Source organism: Syngnathoides biaculeatus, chromosome 2 (genome assembly GCF_019802595.1).
Source record: "Syngnathoides biaculeatus isolate LvHL_M chromosome 2, ASM1980259v1, whole genome shotgun sequence".
Classification (NCBI taxonomy): Eukaryota; Metazoa; Chordata; class Actinopteri; order Syngnathiformes; family Syngnathidae; genus Syngnathoides; species Syngnathoides biaculeatus.
In genome coordinates this window covers 15,872,271-15,885,672 of record NC_084641.1, presented here as the reverse complement: position 1 = coordinate 15,885,672, position 13,402 = coordinate 15,872,271, and the positions used below count along the sequence as shown (strand labels likewise).

General features: G+C 43.9%; 1 protein-coding gene across 3 annotated transcripts; it reads right to left on the bottom strand.

Moving 5' to 3' along the window:
* Positions 1–915: 915 nt before the first annotated feature.
* fam117ba (family with sequence similarity 117 member Ba) lies at positions 916–11,110 on the bottom strand. Of its 3 annotated transcripts, XM_061836686.1 has the most exons (9): positions 10,803–11,110; positions 8,716–8,968; positions 8,470–8,553; positions 7,221–7,331; positions 5,064–5,207; positions 4,643–4,853; positions 4,208–4,328; positions 3,422–3,687; positions 2,134–2,250 (listed from the first exon to the last, which is right to left on the bottom strand). In XM_061836686.1, the coding sequence occupies exons 2-8, from the start codon at positions 8,734–8,736 to the stop codon at positions 3,462–3,464; spliced, it is 918 nt and encodes a 305-aa protein (XP_061692670.1). In that variant the 5' UTR covers positions 8,737–8,968; positions 10,803–11,110; the 3' UTR covers positions 2,134–2,250; positions 3,422–3,461. The 3 variants fall into 3 exon arrangements, with proteins under 3 accessions (XP_061692656.1, XP_061692663.1, XP_061692670.1); XM_061836672.1 differs by lacking the exon at positions 3,422–3,687 and having other exon boundaries at positions 916–2,250; XM_061836679.1 differs by having other exon boundaries at positions 2,108–3,687.
* Between the last annotated feature and the right edge of the window lie 2,292 nt (positions 11,111–13,402).

Sequence of the window (13,402 nt, the reverse complement as noted above, 5' to 3'; positions counted from 1 at the left end):
ACATTTAGATTTAAATCTGTTCCTCTACTCTGTCACTTGTTGTATATTGTTTATGCTTAAAGAATGGATTTAATCCCAACTGCTATATTTCATGTATTTTATTTAACTTTTGGAGTTACAGGTGAAATCAGGTTAACAATAAATTGGACCAAAAAGTTTCTGCTTCTGTGGTACATTTTGGACCCTTTCATGTCATTTCTTTGTTTCGGCAGCACGGTGAATCAGCTGGTAAAGCGTTGGTCTCACAGGTCTGAGGACCCAGGTTCGATCCCGGCCCCGCCGGTGTGGCGTTTGCGTGTTCTCCCCGTGCCTGCGTGGGTTTCCTCCGGGCACTCCGGCTTCCTCCCACACCCCAAAAACATGCAACATTAATTGGACACTAAATTGCCCCTAGGTGTGATTGTGAGTGCGTCTGTTTGTCTCCATGTGCCCTGCAATTGGCTGGCAAGCAGTTCAGGGTGTACCCCGCCTCCTGTCCGTTGACAGCTGGGACAGACGCAGCACTCCCCACGACCCTTGTGAGGATAAGTGGCAAAGAAAATGGATGGGTGGATGGGTCATTTCTTTCAGTGTACCTCCACTTAACCGACGGTACCATATGCAATATAGTATGTGGTACCGTGGACACTATAATATAAACCAATAAATGTTACATGAAGTTCTACCTTTTCTTCACATGAAAAAAAAATGCAAGAAAAACAAAAGCTTTCAAGTGTTGTCTACGACGAAACATTTTTCAGACATTACGTAATAGAAATATTTAAAAAAAAAAATTAAACCAACTTATTTTAAGTTGTTGCTGTCGGTCACACGTTTTTCTCAATGTCATTAAGAGGTTAAAATGTCAGTCATGAACTTCCTTCCATCCATCCATTTTCTTTGCCGCTTATCCTCACGAGGGTCGCGAAGAGTGCCGGAGCCTATCCCAGCCGTCAACGGGCGGGAGCCGGAGTACTCCCTGAATTGGTTGCCAGCCAATCACAGGGCACAAACCCACGCAGGCGCGGGGAGATCATGCAAACTCCACACAGGCGGGTCCGGGAATGAACCCGGGACCTCAGAACTGTGAGGCCGACGCATTACCAGCTGCTCCACCGTGCCGCCAGTCATGAACTTGACAAGAAAAAAAAAAAGGCATTCTTGTAACAAGACATTTTATTTCTTGCTTGATTTAAAAAAAAAAAAAAAAAACTAACAAAAAAAAGAAAGTCCAACTCAGGTTGCTGATCATCTTTCAGCACACTACTCGTGTGCTACACGTTCGATCCCCTCACTGAGTGTCGACCGTGAGGCGTTGACACACTTTTTTTCCCCACCACAACCTGAGACGGATGACGACATTGTCTATTCTTAATTTGATAAATAAATACATTACTATTCACAATAATGATAACATGTAATTCACAGTACTCAGTGGCCCAATTAGATGAAAGGGGTGGGGTTGACATACAGTATATCTGAAAGGGCGTGGACAGTTTTTCACTCCCATCAGATATGTTTTTGTCAGCCGATACAATACGGCATATATTTACATCCCAGTACATTCCTATGGCACATGTAGCATGGATGGCTGAGGTTCTCTCAAAATATTACAAATAATAGTGTCATAAGATCATGGTGTTTTTTTTTCTTTTGTTTATTCTGCCTTTTTTTTTTTTCCAGTCATTTGGTGATGACGAGGAATTGTCCGAAAATGTATCTCGTCAGTCTCAGTTCAAGATTTTTGTTTCACGGTACCCGCTGCCATCCGCACGACAGGCGTGCGGCGTGGGTGGCGACGGACTCTTTGGACTCAGATGTCACGAGCAGACCCAAGAGAGGGGGGATTGGAGACAGGCTGGGAAATATAAAAAGTCTACACGTCCCTGCTCAAATTCCAGCTTTTTGTGACATTCCAAATCCACCTCAAGCTTTTCCCACCATTAATGTGACAAAAAAAAACCAAAACAAAAAACATGTACAACTCAATTGATAAAAGAAAACAAAATACAATAGCAGGGCAAAACGCAGACTTTTATAACGGGATGTGGCTGTTTTTCAGAATTAACAAAGAACATTAACATTTCGTTTGGCTTTCTATGAGAAGCCTGCAGGTCCTGCGCTAACGTGGACTGCTTTTTGTTAAAAGTCTTCATAAATGCTTCCACCTCGTCTGAGGCCTCAGGTGGTTCCAGCTGGAGAAAAAACAGCGGCGACGCATCGAGCTGCCTCCTGTTTTGGTGATCAGCAGCGTTGGGTTCATACCTTTTGCTACGGGTCGAAAATTGCAGTCACCGTTAAGGCAAAATCTTTAGGCTTCGGAAATAGCTCAACTTTATTTGGAGTTCATCAGACGCACTTCAAATGAGTTTCAATGTCCATCCATCAATCCATTTTCTACTACTTTTCTGGGTCGGGTCGCGGGGGAAGCAGCTTCAGCAGTGATACCCAGACTTCCCTTTCCCCAGCCGCCACTTCCAGCTCTTCCGGAGGGATCCCGAGGCGTTCCCAAGCCAGCCGAGAGACATAGTCTCTCCAGCGTGTCCTGGGTCGTCCTCGGGGTCTCTTTCCGGTGCGACATGTCCGGAACACCTCTCCTGGGAGGCGTCCGGATCAGATGCCCCAGCCACCTCATCTGGCTCCTCTCAATGCGGTTCGACACTGTGCCCCTCCCGGATGACCGAGCTTCTCACCCTATCTCTAAGGGAGAGCCCGGACACCCTGCGGAGGTAATTCATTTCGGCCGCTCGTATCCGGGATCTTGTTCTTTCAGTCACGACCCAACAGCTCGGGCACGAGTTTGAATGCGACTAGTTAATTCTGAATGGCCACACCCCAGTTACAGGTGGGTGTGCACATTTTTACAACTACATTCTTTAGATCTGAAAAAAAAAAAAATCCTTCCAATGGGTCTCATTTTTTGAACAGGGGTGTGTATAGTTTTTATATCCAAAGCTGAAAAAGGAGCGGGTGGCACAGACGACGGTTGTACAGCTTCAAGGTAGCTTTGGCCTTTGAATACAAACGTGTGAGTCTGGATGGCACCGCCCCCTTGGCAAGGTGGAGGTGCTGCATCATTTTTGAAACGGAGTACTGTCCTCAAAAATATCAGGCACATTATTATTATAATAATTTTTTTTTCATTACCCCTTCAAGTTTTGCTACAATCTGGCACCAACACGGCCTTTTGTAGTGGAAGGCATATTTTCTAGAAAGAACTCGATTGAGATACAAAAAAAGATATGTCTGCGGAAAGGCGTCATGGTATCTTATACGGTGGGAAAAAAACAAAAAAACAAAACAAAAACGATCCCTTTTCCTTTCAAGACAACACCAATAAGACAGCAATGACGGAGGCGGAGGAAAAGGAGGCGAGGCAGTGGGAAGCGTCGTTTGAACAAAGACATCAGAGGGCTAGCATGCTGAAGGCCTTTTTTCTCACTTCTTCTTTTTCCAGAGCTTTAAGGTGTTTAAGGTGCTCGTCAGAAGCTCTCGGGCTCCTCCAGGAGGCAGGGCTGGGTGGACAGAGGCACCAGCGACGGGGACAGACTCCCCAGGCCCACCCCGGGGCGAAAGTTACGGTCCGGGGACGGGAGCAGGGGCTTGAGGATGCTGACCAGGCAGAAGGCCGAACCGCTGTTGGGGATGAAGTTGACCTTGTTGCGGTCGGGGCACAGGAAGGCCGGGACCTCCTGCCGGCTTTTGGGCCTGGAACGACCGCACAAACGGATCAACGTCATTTGGACGCTTTCTGAAGTAAAGACGGGAAAGGAAAAACTGGGGAGGTGCAGACAAAGACTTGGGAGGGAAAAGCAGGTTTTGCACTCACATCACATTACACATAGAGTGGGAGGAAACCTGGAGCAGTCTTTTTTTCTATCCATCTATCTATCTATCCATCTATCTATCCATCTATCTATCCATCTATCCATCTATCCATCTATCTATCTATCTATCTATCTCTCTCTCTCTCTCTCTCCATATGTTTTCTCGTCGCTCATCTCTCCCTACGCTTAGCGACGTATCGTGTGTCCTCGCAACACTTACAACCTCTTCGACCGCACTGCAAAAGGAACATTTAACGTCTCTCTCCACCGTGTTGGTATTCATACAACAGCTCGATAACGGTTTGCCGTTCCACTAAACAACCCCCCCCCTCCCCCCATGTCCTGTCTGGGCCTCTGGAAAGCAACAAAACAACAACAAAAAGACCATCTTTTGTACGTACAGGGACTCTTCAGAGACTTTGACTTTCTCGCAGCCCTCTGGAGGTTCCCTCTTGAAGGTGTAACTGTTGTTGGGCCGCGGAGAGGCAGCGTATTTTGGCAGCGGGGAGCAGGGGCCCAGCTCTGAGAACGTACACATTTGAAAGGTTAAAGCTGACAAGGCGGCGGTGGCAAGCAACCATCTACAAATACGAAAGAAGTACCGTTTTTTCCACGTATCTGCACTTGACTTGAGCATTTTATACTTCTGACCAAATTTTACTTTTACTTCCGTAAAAACAGTGCCAAACAAATCATGCGACTGTGCCTCCCTGGCGGGACAAGCCAAAAGTCACAACAAATTTTGCACTTTTTTTTTTTTTTTTTTTAAACGTTTACTCAAGGAGTTGAATGAGTGCTTCTACATTTACCAGAGTCTATGTTCATATCATCATCACCTTTGTCGTCGAGGGGGCTGCCACCGGCGACCGCGTCGGCGAGCACGGTGAGGTAGGACGGCGAGATGGAGTCGGGGCGGCTGCTGCCGTTGCTGTGGCTCCCGCTAAGGCCGCCCCCCGAGGGGGTCTGCGTGTCGATGCTGCGGGTGCTGCTGCTGCGCTGCGGGGGGACGGGCGGCGGCGCGCGGTGCCCGTCGGGGACGTCCTGTGGCTGTTGGGCGAAAACAAAAATGGGCCTCAGTGTTCAGAAAAATGCCAGTGAATTTCTTTGGCTGTGTTCCTTTTCTATGACTCTACTCCAGATACCATTTGAATTATCATTATTACATATTATCTCGTTAGCCATCTTGGATTTGCTTCGATTTTAAACAGAATTATCCGGAATAAAAAAAACATCGCTATAAATAACGACGTCACCCACAACGATGGGCTCATCCTTCTCGGGGGTGTCTCGGATGATGATGCGTTCGATCTCCTGGTTGAGACCCTCCACGCTGTTGCGGAAGCGAGGAGCGGATGACTTGGATATGGGGATGGGGATCAGGATGGTCTTGGGCATGGGGGCCTGCGGGACACCCACAAGACAGTCGCAAAAACAGTCAAGGAGTGAGCATACACCGTCATTTCCAGCCTACAAGCCGTGACTTTTTTCACACGCTTTCAACCCTGCGATTTATGCGGTGATGCGGCTAATTTGTGCATTTTTTCTAGTGGCCGCAAGGGGGCACTCGAGCGGAAAAGGTAAGAGTGAGACCGGTGGAATATATGTGCCGAGGAAGTGATTTTTACCGGTATGTTTTTTTTTTTTTTTTTAACCAGCCCAGTTCGTGCTACCGTGTTGCTATGCTAAGCCAAGGTATTAAAACTTTGAAAACTCTTTCTGTGTATCGTCTTTCTTTGTAAATATCTCGTGTTTCAATGTGGGTTTCAACGTGGGCACTTGCGGCTTTTACACAGCTGCGGCGTACAGTATGTATGTACCCATATGGTATTTCCTTTACAAATGTAATGGGTGGGGCTTATCATCAGGTGTGCTCTGTAGGCCGGAAATTACGCTAATGAATCATGAAAAGAAAAAAAAAAAAAATCATGTGATATATGCCACCCCCCAAAAAAGTATACAGTGGTAGCTCGTTTTTTGAATGTCTGTTTTCGTACAAATCAGTTTTCTAAGGAAAATTTCAAGATTTTTTTTGCTTTGGTTTTCGAACAAAATCGCCCAGACCAGCTGACGCATGACGATTTGTTACTATGCTTTCCAACGCACTCTAGAAAAAAAACGGAAACGACATCACGCGCGCAACCGCTCGCGACGCAACCAGTTGACCCACACACGCGCTGACATGTCCCGGTATTACTGAGCAATATTAACCCCCGATCATGGCTCCAAAGAAGGCAAGTGGAACTGCTGGTGCTGAAAAAAGGAAAGTGGTGCGTAAAACTGTCGACTTCAAGGAGGATTTCATAGCCGAACACGAATCTAGTGTGTGTGTTTCTGAGCTATCTCTAGCATACTCTACTAATAAAGCATACATTTTAAGCAAAAAAGAAATCTATTTCTTGAATGATTTAATCATATAAAGTATTTAAACTATACACGTATTTCTACTATGCAGTTTATTTTCAGGAAAAGCTAAAAAACGCTTTAAAAAAAAAACATTTTTTTAGGCTTGGAACGCATTATTTCATTTTCCATTCATTGTAATGGGAAAACAGATGGAGCAGATTCTGTTCGGGAACTGAGGTACCACTGTAAATACTATTATTTTCAATTGTAAATATACCACAAACACATGAATATCATATCACATCTTACATGACACTAAAAATAGCGCACCCAGAGATCCTAACCTGTGAAAATTTACTTCCCCAAAAAAAAATCATCAAAGTTTGTCCGAATTTCCTTGTTATCAAACTTTTGTCAAGAGCATTTCTGTGTGACAGCTATAATCATAATCGTTAATAAATTATGGCTTCAAAAATTGTCATTTTAATATTTTTTCATTACATCAATCTTGTAATGGCCGACGCCGTTGCAGTCTGGATAAAAGAACTAAGATAAGAGAATTCCGGGTCCCATCATAAAGAAATGTGATTCATCTTTCGTTGCGCTTATCCTCATTAGGGTCACGGGTGTAAGGTGGCCTTCTAGCTGTCTACCATTAACCATCAAGAATCTTCAGTGAAGGTAAAAATCACGTTTAATGTTCATGTATCCATTAGGCATTTCTATTTCTTTTGTATCAATTGTTTTATGTATGTTAAATTATAATGATTGCTGGAAAGAACACAGTTATTTAGCTGCTCTTTTAGCTGTAATGCAGTCACGTGAGGACATACAGTAACACTGTAAAGCAATGTTTTTTTCTTTCACTCAGCAACAATGGAGTGTAAAATGTACTTACAAAGACAAAAGCACGCGAAAATAATAAACCAAATGCAGAGCGTCCAAAAACGCCTGCTCCAAGCGGGAAACCCACGCGCCGATCATTCTGCTGGCCGTTAGTGAAGCAGCAGACAGAAATGTGACAGACAGACAGACAAGATGGCCGCCCGCGACGGAGCCGCGAAAGATCACCTGCGACTGCATGATGGCGTGGCTGCCGTTGAAGGGCGACTTGCGCTCTTTGTCCCTCCGGTGACGGCTGCTGCGCTTGCTGCGCTGGAGTTGTTGACGCAGCTTGGCGATCTGAAAGATAGTTAGCGCGTTTTCAATCGGCTGTAGCGGCAAAATACCAAAAATGCAAAAGCGACTATTTTGTTATTTGTATTTTAATCGAACATGCTAACAGTTTTGTTTGCCTGTCCGTATGTTTCTGTTTAATACGGCGGGTAACACAAGGCATTTGAACCATTTTGCCTCTAAGCGTGTTTATCAAACAACGCTTCACATTTGCCACTTTTTTTTGCCCTCAGATGGTATCACTTTATTTTGAAATTCTAAAATAAAGTGCAGGGAGGCTTCCACGCTTTCGAAATTTCAATCAGACTGAAATGTTCATCTTTCAATTATCTTTGTTTTAAGTACAAAAAAAAAAAAGTCTAGGGAGTTCCTAGAGTCATAGCATAACTATTCAAAATTCATCGATCCATCCATTTTCTTTTGTCGCTTATCCTCAGGAGGGTCGCGGGGAATGCTGGAGCATATCCCAGCTGTCAAGGGGCAAGAGGCGGGGTACACCCTGAACTGGTGGCCAGCCAATCGCAGGGCAAATTGAGAGAAAAAGCCACACTCGCAATCACACCTAGGGGCAATTTAGAGTGTCCAATTAATGTTACATCATTTAGGGATATGGGAGGAAACCGGAGTGCCCGGAGAAAACCCACGCTTGCACGGGGAGAACATGCAAACTCTACACAGGCGGGGCTGGGATCTAAGTCGTGTCCTCAAAACTGTCAGGCCGCCGTTTTCCAGCTGCTCCACCGTGCCGCCACTACAAATTCAAATAATTAAAATAGTTACCAGACGTTTAGCCATTTTAAAACTGATCTGCTATCAGCTGTTTGATTTAAACAAGAGGGTGATCCCAATTTGTGTCAAAATCCTCAAAATTGGTCTGTCTCAAATACAAATACTGATATCAGTATTGTTGCTTACCTTAAAATCAATATCATTATTATTATCAATATATTTTAGATCCGAGCCTAAAATCCACTGGTGACTTTCTTTTTTTGTGTGTGTTAGACCAAAAATAATAAAAAAAAAACAATCAGTCAAATGTTACACTCATTATTCCCATTGTTTAAACCCCCCTGACATTTGCAAATCCTTTTTTTTAATTTTTATTTTTTATATCTGTAAAGTAGAAGAGGGAGAGCGCAATGACCTCCTTGAGCTGGTCGGTGCTCCCGCAGGAGGCCGAACGCTTGTGAGAGCCTCGCCTCCTCTCATCTGCCCAGGCCCTGGGGGTCTGACACACCGGAAACAAAGAACAGAAGTGTTTGCGTACATAGCACTCAAAGATACAGCAACAAAATAAGTGAAGAGAATGAAAAGAGTTGCAAATAGGTTTTGCATCATGAGTTCAGCTCGGGCCATCACGAATTTAGGTGGCCCCAAACGGGTCGCTTACCTGTGTGGCCTTGTCCCGCATGTAGGAAAGATGCCGCTGCTGTGGCTGCTGCTGCTGCTGCTGCTGCTGGCAGTCGTCCTGAGGCCAAGGACCTTCCAGGTGAGCGCCAGCGGTCGCGCCCTGCGAGGGCCACAGCTGGGCGCGAGGGTGGGGGGCGGACAGGAGAATGAGGGCGGGTCCGAGGGCGGCCGAGGAGGGGGCGACGGAGTTAGGGTCTGGCTGCTGATGCTTTCGGAGGAAGAGGAAGCTTGTGCTGGAAGTGTAAACATGCCATTTGTCAACGCGGTAAGAGATCCTTAGGAAGTCATTTTATATGCGGCGCTTCCAGATTGACGTTAATCCCAACAGGCATTAACACAGTTTAAGGTGGGGGAGAAGGTGGTGGTGGTGGTGGGGGGTGTCTGGGGGCTGGGAGGCCAGGCTGACCTGATAAGCGTTTGATGCCACCACGTAGCTTCTGTATTTAAAATGCAAAGTGCATCTGTTGTTAGGCAACAATGCTGATGACAAATTCTGCTGAGCTTCATTGCTGTGTTTTCACTTTGGCCACTTTTTAGTTTTTTCCATTTTTTTTTTTTTTTTACTAATAGTGACATTATCGAATTCATTAATTGACAACCAGTGTTTCAGTATTCGTGCACACAAGGTAGTGCATGTTTTTTCCAAATTTGTAATGTGCTATATAAAGAAAGGGGTGGAACGGTGGATCAGCTGGTAACGCATCGGCCTCGCAGTTCTGAGGTCCCGGGTTCATTCCCAGACCCGCCTGTGTGGAGTTTGCACGCTCTCCCCGTGCCTGCGTGGGTTTCCTATGGGAACTCCGGTTTCCTCCCACATCTCGAAAGCATGCAACATTAATTGGACACTCTAAATTGTCCCTGGGTGTGATTGTCAGTGCGGCTGTTTTGGCTCAATGTGCCCTGCGATTGGCTGGCAACCAGTTCGGAGTGTCCCCCCACATCCTGCCCGTTGACAGCTGGGATAGGCTCCAGCACTCCCCGCGACCCTTGTGAGGATAACCGGCGAAGAAAATGGAATGATGGTATACAAACAGTGCAATACAACCTAGCATCTGACAGGTGCTTTGCTATTCACACTTTTATATTAAGATGTTGTAGGTCTTGTATATGATGTGTATTTTGTGCATTTTTTAGACATTCATTGTATGTACCTGTATAATGACAATGAAAACACAATCTATTCAGTGAACTAGTACAAAGACTGAGATACTAGTAGTGGAAAACTGTACTCTATGCACTCCTTTTCCATACTATCAGGGTAATTCAGCACACAAGTAGAATGACTAGGCCATTAGTAGACAATGTTTGGCCTCACTAGTAGGAGGATATTGGCATATCAGGAACACCTACTAACAAGTCTAAACTGTGCACGAGTTGCCAATTGCACACTACTAAGCAAAGCAAAGCAAATTTATTTGTAGAGCGCATTTCATACACAGGTAACTCAATGCGCTTTACATGATTAAAGGGATTTGAAAACAAAGCAAGAAAAATGACAAACAAAATATAAAAAAAGACAATTAAAACCGCATACAGTGCAAGTAATATGATTTAAAAAAAAAAAGTGGATACATTCTAAAAATCACGAGTAAAAAATAAACAGTTTTCAAAACCTGGATTTAAAAACATTCACACTTGGGGCTGACTTCACCTCTGTTGGCAATTTATTCTATTTATGTGCAGCATAATCGCTAAATGCTGCTTCACCATGTTTGCTTCGCTATTTGACCTGAGTCAGTCCATCTCAGAGCTCGACTGGGTTTGTATTCCGTAAGCATTTCTTTCATGTATTCAGGACCTCAATCATTTAGGGATTTATAAACCAGTAGCAGAACTTTAAAATCTATATAGATAAAATCTAGAATTACTAGTGACAAACAGATGTCTAGTAGTAGTGCAGTCTTCCCGTACTAGTTACAGGTAGTAGCCTAGTCTGACTAGTATGCCAAAGTTATCCTACTAGTGAAGACAAAGCGAAGACTCGTACATGAATGATATCGAACGGATATGGGCAAAATATTTTCCATAGCCGCTGTATGTGTCGCAACGCTGCCGTGAGCGACTCACCTGCAAAGGTGAGCTGTTGTCTCGCGGGGCGCAAAGCAGCATGGGAGCTCGCCGTCCACCAAAAACACCGCCGACGAGGGTGGGAACAAAACGCGAAGGACGAAAACGACCCTCAAATCGAAAAACAGCAAAATAGGCGCCCCTGGCTATATGGACGCTTGTTTGTGTTTGTTTTCTGTCGCGTTACGGGTGGCGTGCAAAAACAAAAATGTGACGGAATAAAAAAACGATTTGCGCTCGAAGAAAAAAATGTGTGGGGGGGGGGGAGAGAAAAGCGTCTTTTGCATTCGCGGAGGTCGAAAAATGACAGAAATGCGGCGGGGGGGGGGGGACATAAAAGAGAAGGGATAGAAAGAAGAGGGCGGTGATGCTCGACTAGCTTGGATTGGCACGGCGGGAGGAGGACCAGAGTGAAATACGTCAAACTTCCGGCGATGCCTTTCAGATTAACGTTCGGAATTTCTTCCCCTTCTAATGCAACCGAGTTTCCAATAAACACCCGGAAAGTAAAACAGGAGAATATTGGAAATATTCCAAAAAATTCAGGTGGAATGTATGGGAAGTAACAATTGAGGATCATTTAATGGAAAGGTGTCGTATTCAGGTATAAATGTAAACATTTTCTTGGGTCAAAATTGCAATATTTGTATTTGTAAGTACAGGTTTCTCCCAGAATGCATTGTACTAGAAAACCTTAAACTGTTGCCAGAATACAGACGTTTATCCTTAATGTTCACCAACAATTAGGATTAACGCAACATGAATCATGTGTATTTGTTACCCAAAACTTTTTTGAATGTGTATCTTATTTGCTTCTCATGTCACACGTGGTGTGTTGCACTGTTTTTTTTTTTTTTAATTTCTAAACTAACTGTGGGTAGTGTGTAATTATTTGCTAATTAACTCATCCGCACAAAATACACTATTTTATGACAGGGCTGCAAGTAAGTTACTGTTGACATTTTTAAAGTACCTTCTTTGCAACAGTATTCCTGTAAAATTAGTTAAAAAAAACATGAAATGTCTCACACTGATGTTACATTTTTATTCAGTGATCAAGTCTTTCTTCGAAAAACAAAAACATGAATATTGAGGTCAATATTTCTCAGCCCTGACCGAAGCCATTCAAAAATTAATTAATCAATTCGTAAATTAAAGATGAATGAATTATTTATAATTAATGATTTGCAGCCCTTGCACTGTAGAGCTAATAGTAGAAAGATTAAGGAAAAATTAGGGATTCACATAAAATGATCTGTAACAACGGTGCACAGCAGTATGACAAAATGTGCCTTTGATGGTTGACCTATTTTTTGTGAAACCGTAAAACAGAATTTTACAGTCAATAGTCTTTTTTCTGAAAATTGCTGGTACCCAACTTGTCCTCCAATTATGGAATTATTATTATTATTATTAACAACAACAACAACAAAACCAGCGCTGCAACAAAGAAAAAAAAAACATCTGACTCTTGGATTTTTCGGATTTACAGGGTTCAATCAAGTTATCAGTCATTTTGTTGCCTCATAAAGTGGAGAGCTTTTACTCTGGAGGGTGTAAGCGTGTTTCCGGTCCGCCCTACTTACGCTTGTGTGACTTTGATGCCGTCAACGGTGCGCTGACGTTGCTCACCGCCGCTCGCCGCTCGTGCTGATGCTGCAGTTGCTAGGGCGCGGGAGCAGAGAGCAGGGACGTAAACATTTTTTTTTTTTTTTTGGGACGGGTGGGGGTGGGGATGGAGGGAAATATCGCCCCCGTCTGGCCAAATCGATGATATTTTTGCATAGATGCATAGGGATACAGTGAGACACTGACAGCACTGCAGCAATAGTCACACATACACTCGGACTAATGGAATAGGCTATAAGAAGAAAATATAGTAAATCATTTATGATAAATATTTGGGCGGCACACACACACACATAGGTTAGGTGTTTCTAATGATTTTTTTGGTGCAGAATACAAAACTGATCCCATCCAAGTGTTTGAACAAAGTAAAATCAAATATATACATATGTGAAAAAAATACTAAGATGGAATCGTTACAAGCATTTGAAACTAAAAAAAAAAAAAAAAACAGAAACAGAAAATAGTACTTAGATTATGTCCATACAAGGTTAAGAGAAAAGCCAGCACAAATCCTCTTAATTCCTACTATCCCAGCTTTCAGTGTGCAGATATTTTGATAGTATTGTAATGACCTATTGGGAGCTGCACACGCCTCTCACCGCACCATCTCAATTGTACTGCACGAAAAAGTTGCAACGTAGCTGTAGATGACGCCGTTCATAATCAGCTGCCAAGTTTTACTATAGCTAATCAGTTGAATTTTGCTTATCTGGAGGGGCAGCTGTAGAAAAAAAAAATTGCTAGAATAACAAGAGAAGGATTTTTTTTTTACATCCATCCATTCATTATCTACTGCTTTTCCAGGTCGGGTCGCGGTGCAAGTTGCTTCAGCAGGGTACCCAGACTTTCCTTTCCCCAGCCACTTCTTCCTGCTCTTCCGGAGGGATCCCGAGGAGTTCCCAAGCCAGCCGAGAGACATAGTCTCTCCAGCGTGTCCTGGGTCATCCTCAGGGTCTCTTTCCGGTGCGACA

Bases quoted from the DNA above. Each gene is read 5' to 3' on its own strand.
- fam117ba (XM_061836672.1), bottom strand. From the start codon at position 8,736: ATGCGGGACAAGGCCACACAG. The intron at 8,554-8,715 runs GTAAGCGACCCG...CCGGTGTGTCAG, and splicing joins TGCGGGACAAGGCCACACAG to ACCCCCAGGGCCTGGGCAGA. The intron at 7,332-8,469 runs GTCATTGCGCTC...ACTATCTTTCAG, and splicing joins GCACCGACCAGCTCAAGGAG to ATCGCCAAGCTGCGTCAACA.